The 12,879-nt window shown below is 37.1% G+C and overlaps 1 protein-coding gene across 1 annotated transcript in view; it reads right to left on the bottom strand.

The window, feature by feature from the left end:
- Positions 1-11,272: 11,272 nt before the first annotated feature.
- The window catches only part of CNTNAP4 (contactin associated protein family member 4), a 261,402-nt gene continuing 259,795 nt past the window's right edge, over positions 11,273-12,879 (bottom strand). The window contains exon 25 of the mRNA XM_058528320.1: positions 11,273-11,441. Within this exon, the coding sequence (XP_058384303.1) occupies positions 11,273-11,441 (169 nt within the window). The remainder of the gene's footprint in view (positions 11,442-12,879) is intronic.

Below are 12,879 nucleotides of genomic sequence, written 5' to 3'. Positions count from 1 at the left end.
GAGGTGTGCTGGAGCCAGCTCGTAGCAGCTCACAAGAAAGCCAATCCTGCGAATTTTTCAACTCTTCATTCAGTGACATCAAGTGGGTACCTTACAATGGACCACGGTGGGAGTATTTACACCATGGAAATTGGCAAAAGCTACAAATAAGGACTGAGTTTTTCTTTTTTTCTGTCTTTTTTCTTATTTTCTTCTCTCTTTCTCTAAGAATCTGTTTACCAACATACCCTGCTTCGAAGAGCAAATTTTAAGTGTACTTAAAACAGAGTTATTCCCAGAAAGATATTTTGAGATAAAAAATTGACTAAATAAGTGCAACAGTTACTTGAATAAAACATTACTTCTCATGCTTTCATTTCTTTTTCACTTTATTCATTATCTTATCACCTACAATCTAGGCTTCCTGAAAATTATATTTTCTCTCAATCTCACTTTTTTTTCGTTTCCTTTAGCCTACCATATTTTATGCCTTTATGATTCTTTTCCAAAATCTTCCATTTACTTTTACTGATATTTACTTCTTGCTTTTACCAACAACCTCCCATAATCAATACATATATTAGATGTAACGTTCCCCTAGAATTTGGAAACCAGGTTTCCCATTAAGACCCTAATGTGTAAAAATTGATCACATTGCCTAATGTGTAAAAATTGATCACATTGCAAGGGAGAAAATGAGTAGTGGCAGTAGAAGTAAGAATAGGAGAGGACTGGGGGTAGCAATGACAGTGATCATAGGCACCAAATGTTGCATTATCTACCCTATGCCAGATGCTGATCTTAAAGCTTTTCATTTATTTTTTAAAATCATTCCTGTTAAGTACCTTGTATAGTTGTAATTATTCGCCATTTAAATGAGATTATAACTTATGATGATGTCACACAGTGAATGTGTGCCAGAACAAAGATTTGAACCCAGCTTTTCTTTATGCCTCCTCCAGTGCTCATGATCTCTAGTGATATGATTGAGATGTGTTAATGCTCAAATGGAGTATGGTTGAACGGCATCTCAGTACATCGTAACATGTGAGAAGGAAAGATATATAAATAGAGAAAAGTTGGTAGACTGCGTTTAAATTAAAGTATGACAAAATATGTCCTGAACTAACCACAGGAGAGGAAAGAAATGAAAGAAGTGCATGCAGTTACACAAAAGACACACTCTGTCATCTGAGTCCTGGATGATATTTCAGAATTCACCATGACTTGGTTGAACTCTCCAACAAAAGTGATTCCACTGCCAATCTAATTAAAAATTGGATTTCGTGCTGAGCTCAGTGGCAGGAAAAAGATGCCCCTGCGAGTGAACAGCCAATGGTCTGCTTATTAGAAATTTGGATCCCCATGATAAATCATTTATTTGGAATTTTATGTCAGATATCAGGTATCTGTGCTTCAGTGATTGTTGGTCATACCCAAGAGAATGACAAACCCACAGAGCTCTGTCAGAATTGTCTGGGATCAGAAGGCTCTAAGCCAGGAGCTAGACCAGTCTATGTTCCCTTTCTATCTCAAATTGGGATTACATCTTCCATGGTCAACTTTCCAAGCCTGGGTTAAATACACCAAGGTGTCTGGACTTCCTGAGTCCTAGTGTTTATCATACTATTGCTTGTCTTCCTTAAATTGTAAGACCCATGAAGACAAGAGTTGTATCCATCTTGGAGATTACTATATCCGTGGTACCTAGTACATCCATTTTGAATAAATGGATGAATGAATGAATGAGGATCCTGGTGACCACAAAGGTACTGTCCATCATTGTGTGGCAAAACCCAGTTTGGTTGGTCACCCAGACCTCTTTAGACTGATTTCAATACCACCTACTAATCACAAAATTTTGTTAGAGGCAAGTTTAAATAACAAACAGACTGTTTCAAAACTAATGAATTTTATGTTGGCCATTTATAAACATATTTTTCAAGAAATAACCATACAAGTCATTGATATATCTTCAGTACAATTTCAGCCAGATTAAAAACAGATCAAATGTTAGAAAAGAAACAGCAGTTTTAGAAAAAGAAGTTCCCCTAATTCCATTCTATTCTTTCTGACCCCAACAACTGCCTTCATCATGGCTGCCTGGCCTCCAGCAAGAGAGACCTCAGGCAGCATTGTTGGCTCACAAGAATGCTGCAGGATTACTTCACAGACAGGCAGCGCAATTCTCGGAGTATAAAACCAATAGCTGGGATGTTAAAAGTCCTGCTCATGTAACAACGTCTCACTACAAACTTGCACTTGTCTTCAATCAGCAGACTTGAACCAAAAAAACGTGGAAGAATGGCTAGCTGGCTAAAAGGTGCATAGTGTAGTGGCCCACACAAAGTTGGAAATTAGGAAAAAGGACATAACTGCAAAATCTGGCCCTGGGTAATTTGAGTTGGATTACACAGCCACCATAAAGAAACACACAAGGCCAGTAATAGAAATCAGTAAAATTCATATAGATAAAAATTCTCCATTATGAATTAAATTTGTTGTATAACTGCACAGGAAAAGTCTTAATGAAAATACTTTCAGGAAGAGATAATTAAGAAGAGAAATAAATGAAATAATTTCACATCACTCTATGGAATATCAATCAATGAAATAAATTGCATTAATGAAAGCATCTCTGGAAATGTTTTTCTTGACAAATTCTGTCAACACTGATATAAGTTTAATTATTATGACTGTATTTATAAATATAAATGTAAGATTCAGGAACTAAGCGATCACTTTGTGCAGATATGCATAATAACTGTATTTCTGTTCTTAGAAATAATATGAACTTCATTTTAGTGGATGACAGCAATATTCTTAACTATTCTGATCTATAGCTGTGTAAAGTAGGCATACATACCTGGCCAATATGCACTGGGCTATCTAAAACTATGTGAGAGTACTGTACCGAGTGTATTACACAATTTATGCGCTGGTTGTTTAAATTCAACACCAATTGTTTTATGGCAAGATTATTTAATAACATGTGGTCTTTTCCACTTTAGTGGAAGCAGTAGATTTTGATGGCATCTATCTTTAGTAGATTAACGATAGCATAAAAGGTAGCAAGTTGTCCTTAATGAATAACTCAGATTTGCTGATAAAAGCACTCAATGACTCAATCCGTAGATCTAGTATTTCAAAACACATTTTAAAAGTTGATTTTGTAAATTTACTCAGAGAACCACATGATCTTAGCTCTCCTGGGGGATATCAGAAGCCATTTGGTTCCGTGATATGCTCCTTAAAACCTGGTTTACTAGTGACTATAAGTGACATTTTCCACCCACACAAATAACTTCAACATCAATCATAGTTCATAAACGTAATGCTATATAACATCTATCAAAAAAGTTTTGAAATAGTTTAATTTTAATTCATTTTACAAATAAGTTGAGTAAAACAATTGGCCTCAAATCACCTAATTTTTTAACGACAGAACCAAACTGGAATTTAGATATAATGACTCTTGGTCAGGAACTCACTTCAAGATAACTACTTACATATTCTAGTTTCATAACTTGTTTTTCAATTTTTAATACATTGGCCAATGACTGCTAACTGACTTATAGGTTAATCTCAATCTCAACCTTCTGTCTTTCACAGCCCACCTCCGGATGATGTCACTGCCGAATTCAGAATTGAGTACCAACACTGCAAGTGTAAAATATAGTTTTAAAAAGAGAGAAATCTTTGAGAGATTATTTAATGTACCTACTATACCATTACTATTTGCATTTTGGAAGAAATTCGTTGACCCTCTTTTTCTCGTTTCCTTTTCTCAAATCATTCAAAGAAAGTTTCTCAGAGTGGGGCAGGTCACTTAGGTTGTGGTGACAGACTACAGTCATGTACCACATGACGTTCCGGTCAATGACAGACTGCATATACAATGGTGGTCACATAAGATTAGTACCACATAGCCTAGGTGTGTAGTCGGCTGTACCCTCTAGGTTTGTGTAAGCACACTTTACGATGTTCACACAACGACAAAATCGTCCAACAATGCATTTCTCAGAACATATCAACCTCGTTAAGCAAAGCATGGCTGTACATCATAAACCACTTGAACACGCCAACCTCCCTGAGTCTTCTAATTTCTTCTTCACTACGTAAAGATATTTTAATTTCATTTATTTGGAAGACTATTATTTGATCTAGGCTCCGTGGTGCCGTCAAAGAAAATGACTAGGATCAGTTCCAGGTGTTTTTACTAAAATGTTAACGCTTGAATTATGGGAGAGTGTGTTCATGTCAATGAATTATGTCATATTCAGTCTTATGTTGCCCATGCACACACACCACATACTATCAATCTCAAATCCTTAAAAATTCACTCCTATCCATGCACCCCAGGTTCTGGTTGATATATGTTATCAATGTCCTGAATCAGCTTTGCTGTGTTGGCTTTTTCCCCCAGGAGCAGGGCTAGTACCTCATCATCGAGAACTGACCCTGGTTATTGACTCGGAGGCAATGAGGGGCAATGGGGGCAGAAAACATTTTATCCTGCAAGGCACCTGCTTTCAGTAAGGGCTTCACTTGAACTCCAGGCAAGAGGAAGCTAATCTTCTTTGGTAAGGAGGGACTCAGGGAATTCTGAAGATAAAAACCTCTTGTGTTTATCCACCCGTATATCCCCAAGCAAGTCTAAGGGACTACATGTTTTTTTCCTATCAGGGCCCTGACTTTGACATAGGAAATCTACTGGGGTTGTACATTTAGTTCTGTTTGCAGCTTTGCTCTCTTATAATCAGAGCCTGATTTTCAGCACATTGTTCTGTGAGGCTGCAGGAGGGTACCCCTCAAAGCTGCATTTGAGGCCCTCTGGCTTTCAGAACATGTCTCAAATGGACAGTTGAATGCCCCGAGATTGCCGCATCTTTCTGTAAGTTCTGTCAAAAATCATTCTCTTCCATTATCCTGATGTATAGCAAGAATTCCTTAGTCTTCTAGGATAGTGCCATGAGCTAGTACCTCCTTCTAAGTCAACAGAGCCACTGCATGCTGGGGATTACTACCATCCTACTTACTGGCCAGAAATATGGTCACTATTACTCTCATTCAGGTGAGCACTCCAAATCTTATAAACCCATCTTGAGGATGTGTATTTTAAAAACACTTCTAGTACAAATTTTCTTAGCTCAGGAACTTTAGGAAACAGAGCCTGAGGAAAGGATTTAGGTGTTAAAATGTTACTTGGGTAATGCAAGCTCAGTGAAGAGGAAGGGAGGGGAAAAGAAAGTGAGGCAAAGGAAGATGCTCTGCAATGACATGGCTACTGCCTCACCCTGATCCACAGAATGATACAGCAGATCACAGGAATGTTCATTCAGCTCTTGGGAATTCTCCAAATGTGTTGCAAGGGGGAATCTCATCTTGGGGAAGGGAACACAGGGGCAATGTGTCTATTTGGCTCCCTCCTGTCTCCTATTTCCTATTGATTAACTTTCCCCTTTTGGAGACCTAATGTCCTCCAGATCCCTTGAAAGCCACACAGAAACCCAAATCTCACACCCTGAAGTGTGATGATTCGCCCAATTTCAAAAGTCTGGCATAGGTGAGCAAGAGACAAGAAAGAAAGAAAGAAGAAGGCATTTGTGAGAGTCGGAGAAGATATATGAAGGTTTTGTCCTAAAACAGTCTACAGTTTCTACTCATTCACCAATCCACTCATGCCCTCTCATCATTAACAGATCCCACCGTGCAACGTGGGGCCATGAGAAAAATAGATGTGTAATAGGGCACAATGTATGCCCATGGGACTTGAGAAATTTGCTGAAGAGAAAGCATAAGAGAATAAAATAATGAAGGTTTTCAGCTTTAAGTGGTACTTAAAGTATGGTACATAAAGTATGGATATAGGGTAAAGGGGTAGTAAGAAGTGAGCAGTTAGTTTATGAGGGAAAATTTTCTGAAAGATTTGATGTGTTTCGGTCTCATTTTTTTAAAGCAAAACTTAGAAACGTGGCCTCTGCCTCTTGCATGTCTTGGTTCCGTTCCATCACACTATGTATATAACCCAATTCTCTCTCCCATTGTATTGATAGGAAGAGTCACAGTCTATCTAGTTGATTCAGCAGAGTCCAGACACCCAACGTGATTATACATCTTCAAGTTACTTGGTTGTTGATATAGCTAGAAAAATATAACTCACTTTTTTGACAATTTAAATAATGTAGCTATCACTAACTGTTCTAAGAGTCTTAAGGATAGTCAAAGGTATCAATGAATGTAACAATTTTTAATAAAAATGTAAAAACTTTAAGAAAAAAGATAGGTAATGGGCAGAAATGATCATGCCAGGGAAAACATTATCTTCACAATTTATATAACTGCAAAATATTTAAAACCATTCACATCACACTTTTAATCCAGTAGCAACTGACATTGAGCACAATTTATATAAATTAAATTTATATTAAAATATCATAATGCTATTAATAGACAAATTGCTTCCAAAATATATTAATCGCATAAAGACAATTACTTTAGCAAAGCAGATGCATAATGGATGATGAAAGATTCTTTACTACATTGCTTCTATTAAATTTTCTCAACAAAATGGACTTTATTAATGTTTTGAGTATACAATATTTAAAATCTACAACAAGTCATACCCACAGGAGGATCACACACTGATGGAAGATATTTATTTATTATGAATACAAGTATAACAATTTATTTTGACAGCAAACATTTTGTGCTTCAATTTTATACGATTCCTCTACAGACACACACACACACACACACACACACACACACACACACAGGTCACCTCCCCATAAATATGTTATAAATCAGGAATCTTTGGCTGTGTTTAATAATGATAACCTGATCATGGGATATGCTTTTTGGGGGTGAGTTAATTCCCTTTTTTTTTGTAAAGTCAATTAATTTCAATAGGAAAAAAATCACATATCAATGTAACACCATATGAGTTAAATAATAAGCCCCCAAAGATTACATTTCTTTGTGTTTTCTACATAGTGACTACACGAAATTAGGCTAAAACAGGTAATTTACATGACACATGGTACTGTTTAAGATTCCACTCTGATATTTAAGCTTTCTTTTTTTTTCCAACTAATTTTCAAACAGTTATTGGTCTGACTTTCGCCACCCTATGCAATAACGATTTAAGAACTAATTTAGGACAATTTAGTTAACAGAAACACCTACATCTTTTCTAAGATGGATGCTCTTAAGCCTTACTTAATTAGTGTAAATGTTTATTGGTGGTTTCTATGTACAGAATATTTATTTCTATCTCTATTGATTTTCTGTTCTCTGCAGTAAAACTTTTGAATCTTGACAAGTAACCCTCCTACATTGTTTTGATAAATTTAATTTCTACATTTTAATCAAGCTGTTTGTTGTTAACTGAATCAATGACAAAGCCTTCCAGCAAATTCATCTAGAGTGTGGGTTCTTGACTATGTTGGATCAACAGGCACCCTTGGCAGCCTGGTAAAGTCTGTGAACTCTACTTCAGAATAATATTGATATATAGATACCACAATACTATATAAAAATGCATGTTTATCACATTAAATAACAAGCTTCCATAGCAGGCTAATAACTAATTTCTAGAGATGAATATAAACTATATCTTGAGATAGCTATAACAACTATAATATGATATGAAAATATCTGATTTCTATTGGTGCAAATCACAGGTACTATTCTTCCTACTGCAGTTAGTTGCCAACAATCAGAACCAAAGGAAAGGCTATAAGATTTCAATTAACTCGGATATCCATATGGATATATCATATCCATAAATATTCATATATTTATCATACCCATAAATATATATTTAGTAAAACATCTCCTGAAATGTGTCTTTCAGTGTAGATTTGATTTCTAATACCCCACAGAAATTTCTAAAGAATAAAAGACATTCCATTTCATCTATTGTCATGTGCTCATGTGTGGAGAAGTTGCTACCTTTCAACAAACTCCAATTTTCATGTGGTAAAGTCTTTAGGAAGAATACGTGTGGTAAAATAACTTCTGCTTTATGTCAATTGTAGTAGACATGGTACCGAGAGAAGTGGATAAGCATTGCTTATGAAACACGTAAATACAATACTTCCACGACAAAATAAATATATACTTCCATATTAACACAGATGTAACCACAAAATTGTAGGTGCATCTAACATTATTGTGTAAATTTTAGTAAATGTAAGTCAAACTGACAGAGATATTTGTCTTTTAAGATAAATATCTTTACAGTCTCAATTTCCAAGTTTTCCCAGTGCTGGTCCCTAAGTACTTACATCATAAAAATAATTTAATTTATATAAAAACATTACCATCCAACCAGCTAGTATATCAGTGTTACCCAGCCTTTGAATCATTGAGACATATTTCATTTGAACATACATCCATCAAATTAGTTCCGTATGTCAACTCAAGGAGCATTAACTTTCACATGGACAGAGGATTCTATAAAACCATGGCTGACAAGGTACTTTCACAGCTCTTATTTTTATGTGAAACCAAAAAGCTAATTTAAATGCATACTGGAGAAGCTTAGTTTTATTGAATATGTGGGATATATAGTACACACTGCTTTAGCCTAACATCTAAAATGAGTAAAAGCAAAGAAAAGGCTCAAGTTGTGTAAGCCACACTACTCATAATTCCTTTAATTTCATGAAATATGTAGTTTGGGATTAAGCAAACTTTCATAAGAAGCATCTTAAATCTTAAAGTGCATGTGTATGTGGGCATGAGTGCATGTATGTATGTAAAGATGAGTGTGTTCACACGTGTGTGCATGTCAGCGCCCAAGTGGCGTCTAGACGTGCATGTTGGGAGCATATGTGAGTGTGAATGTATGTGTGAGAGTGGATGTTGTGTAGGTGTCGTTGGGTGGGGATGTGTGTGTCTGGGGATATAGGGCATGCATGGGAGGCACTTGCAGGGTATGCATGAATGAAGAGAGAGGCATGAGGGAGGGGTATTCACAAGGGGGACTTGCATGAAGGATGTGTGTGGGAATCTGGGGCTGGGGGAGCACACAGGGCTTGTCTCAGCCTCAGCAGTGATGAGTATTTAATTCTAGTGGAGAGGAATTCCCGGGATAAATGCAGAGGAGATTGGTGGGAGAAAGACTGGGATGTAGGGTGAGTACCAAAGAGAGTTTCAACAGCTTCAAAACTTCATCTGAGCCTGGTGATGACCATCACTTGTCATCTTTAATTTACATGCTTTATTTTAGCACCAGCACTAACAACCTTTCCTCTGGGTTTTTTTTTTTCCTCCGTGTCAGAGTATGATATTTAGTAAATTTCATGATTTATGATTACTTTGCTATAACCAAATTTTGACATAAATTTTGACATTTAAAGACACAGAGAACATACTGATTTTTCAACTATTTTGCTTACATGTACTTTTCAATTCTCATGCAGAGCTCATAATCAGGAGATACTATACATTAACCCTATCGTACTATGCTGATTAAGAACCAAGCTCAGAGGGTAGAAAAATGCCAACATAAATTTATTCTCCAAAACTTCCCATGGATGTATTGTCACCGTTCCTTCTAATTATATACTTACAGTAAATTCTTCTGTAAAATGTGTAATTGTAGTCACATAGCAATAGTTATGATAAGGCAATACTATCATTTCAGGAAAGGAGTATCACGAAATCTTAAAGGTTTAAGTGATTCTTAAGGTCATTTACTTCAAATCCTCAACTTGGCAGTGGAACAGATGAAGTTCAGAGATGTTTTAGTTTATTACTCCAACTTTTCTTTTTCCTTTCAGACAGAGTCAATACTTATATTCCGTGTGGTCTTGGTCAGGTACCACTGACAACTATGCGTTTGTAGAAATAAAAAATAACTGCATCTCAGAGAAGAAAACTCTGGAAAATAACCTGCTCTAGGAGCAAGTGGAAGAAACAGGAGTTGAATAAACTTCAGATCTGAGAGGGTCACGTTGCACAGGAGACATAGCCATGGGCTGCAGATAAACAGGGTCCCGTGGGTTTTTCAAGGTGGAGAATTCAATCAAGCTATCAGCTCTTTTAGCTATAATTACTTGCTTTTCTCCACTTTCCTATTTTTGAACTCTTGAATCTTGAATTTTCACCCTAAATTGTCAGTCTGGATAATATTTGGACCTGCGGACTCTGGGTGGTAAACCAAACTCTCATCAATCACAGTGCAATTGCCATACATTTTTTTTTTTTTACCATTTTTTGAGTATTTTGTGGTTTTAAACATTTTATTTACTATAAACATTAGTAGGCAATTTTGTGGCTTAGCAACATATATTATTAAAAGAAACACCCCCAGACTCAAACCTGATACCCCTCCTCTTTTCTCTCGACCCTCCTTCCTGGGTGATCTAATTCAGGATCATGGTTTCAAATACCATCTCCTGATTCACGACTCTATATATTATATTCAGCTCCAGACTCTCTCTGAACTCCAAATTCATATACAGTAGTCCCGCATAATCTGAGGGGACTATGTTCCAAGACCCCTAGGATATGCCTGAAACCACAGATTATACCAAACGCTATATATACTATGTTTCTTCCTACACATACATAGCTATGATAAAGTTTAATTTATAAATTAGGCACAGTAGGAGATTAACAACAATAACTAATAAAAAATAGAACAACTATAACTATATACTATAATAAAAGTTACATGAACGTGGTCTCTCTCTCTCTTAACATATCTTATTGTACAATATCTTCGGACCATTGTTGACTGCAGATAACGGAAAATTTGGAAAGTGAAACTGTGGATAAGGGGGGACTACTGTGTGCTCAAACTCACTCTCGATATTGCCAATTGAAGGTCCAACTTGCGTCCCAAACCCAGGCTTTACATGCCCAAAGGGAACCAAAGAAACTTGAATAAACAGTCATCTGCCTCTCACCTTTCTACTGTCACTCAAGCAACTATTTTATTTTTTATCCTTCTGGAAATATTATAGGCATGCAATAGGATGCACATGCACACACACACACACACATTGTGGTAGGCAACCTCTAAGATGGTCCCAAATAATCCCATCTTCTGGTGTTCAAAGCCTTTTGTAATCCCCACCACTTGACTATCTTGCTTCCAACAAATTCATCAACTTTGAGAAGATGCCACTTCTGTGATTAGGTTACAAAAGCTTGTAACTTGGGTTTTGCTAGCAGACTCTCCCTCTTGCTGGCTTTGAGGAAGAGTAACAAAAGAAAAGCCGTATGGCAAGTAACTGAGGGCAGTCTGCAGCCAACAGCTAGTGAGGAACCGAGGCCCTCAGCCCAACAACCCTTGAGAAGAAACCTGACAACAAGCATGTAAATGAGCTTGAGCCTGGAAGCAGATCCTTCCCCACTTGAACCTCCAGTTGAGACCCCAGCTCTGGTTCGCATCTTGACTGCACGGTTGTAAGCAACCTTGAAGCAGAGAATCTGTACCCATATCCCTGACCCACAGAAATGACAAGATAACAACTGTTTGTTGTTTTAAGCTGCTAAGTTTTGGGGTGATTTACTACAGAGAAATAGATAACTCATACGCATTTGTACTTTTTTAACATAAATTTGAGTATATTCTATGTACTGTTCTGTACTTTCACTTAAATAATTCACTGAGGATTAAGTGATAATAAGTGAGAAAAATTACACGAGTTCAAAATAGGTACACAATACATAGTAGCTGCTATTTTATTAGTAGTTAGCCTCAGTTCTGCTTGACCTCCATTGTCCCCACCATAACTGCTATAACAATGAACACAACAGCTATAATCATTATGCCAATGGCCACGGCTACAAGTGGAACTTTGTTGACCATAGCAAACACATTCCTGCCTCAGGTCTCTGTATGTGCTGTTCCACTGCCTGGAACTGTCTCCCCACATGTATCTACATGGCATGTTGTCTCATTTTCTCAGACTTCAGTTCAAATATCACCTCTTCAGGAAAGGCTTCTCTGTCCACTCTATCTAAAACAGCACTGCCACTCCAATATCCTTAGCCTGTTTCTTATTCCATAGTTTATATCATGAGGGAGAACAACGAAAGCGTCCCCTGACTTCCAGGAGCTGGTCTGACTTCACAGCCGGGCCTTGGTGTTCTCCTGCCCAATATAAACAATCTCACAGAATACCACCACCAGACAAAGTCACCTTGTGACCATGATAAAATGTGATTAAAAAAATACTATTTTATAGTTGTGCCTAAGTAGAGACAGAAAGCACTGTGAAAACCAGAAAAATCCCACACTTTCCTCTCTCCCAGCTGAAATGAATGATTCTTGCTTCTTCACTTGACCAGTATTGGTCTCACTCTATTCTACACCCCTAGATAAGATTCATTAAGATTCCTAGTCATAGAATTACTTCCATTTCCAGACAGCATCCAATCCAGAGCAAAGCCTGTTTTCTCAAAACCTCCCCAAAATTATCTAACACAAACCTAAATTCTAAAAGTCCTTTCTAACACATCGTTATTGAGACACTCCATTTTCCCATAGAGTGTGTTGTGCTTTGTTGCAATGAGCTTTATTTAACTAAAGGTGCATTGGTGGTGGTCTGTAGTCGCAGGGCATTGAAATTACCTAAGATCGATATTTATTTATTATTGGTTAACTGTAAGATCTGAGAAGTCAGGGACTTTTGTTGTCTGTGTTCACTATCACATCTCCACTACCTAAAACAGAGCTGGCATGGGTTCAGTGATCAATACGTTTTTGTTCAGTCATTGAAATAAGTACTCCTCCCCCAACAGATCGTTCTCTCCTCCCGCAATCACATGGATTGTGTAATAATCGGGAACAAACAGAGTTTGGAGGTCCTCACTGGAGGATCTATTATCTCTTTTGGATAGGGTCCCTTCCTAAGTGACTTCACATTATTTAACTCA

This window comes from Diceros bicornis, chromosome 32 (genome assembly GCF_020826845.1).
Source record: "Diceros bicornis minor isolate mBicDic1 chromosome 32, mDicBic1.mat.cur, whole genome shotgun sequence".
NCBI classification, from domain to species: Eukaryota; Metazoa; Chordata; class Mammalia; order Perissodactyla; family Rhinocerotidae; genus Diceros; species Diceros bicornis.
The sequence above is the reverse complement of the archived record's forward strand: the minus strand, read 5'-3'. Positions and strand labels throughout refer to the sequence as shown.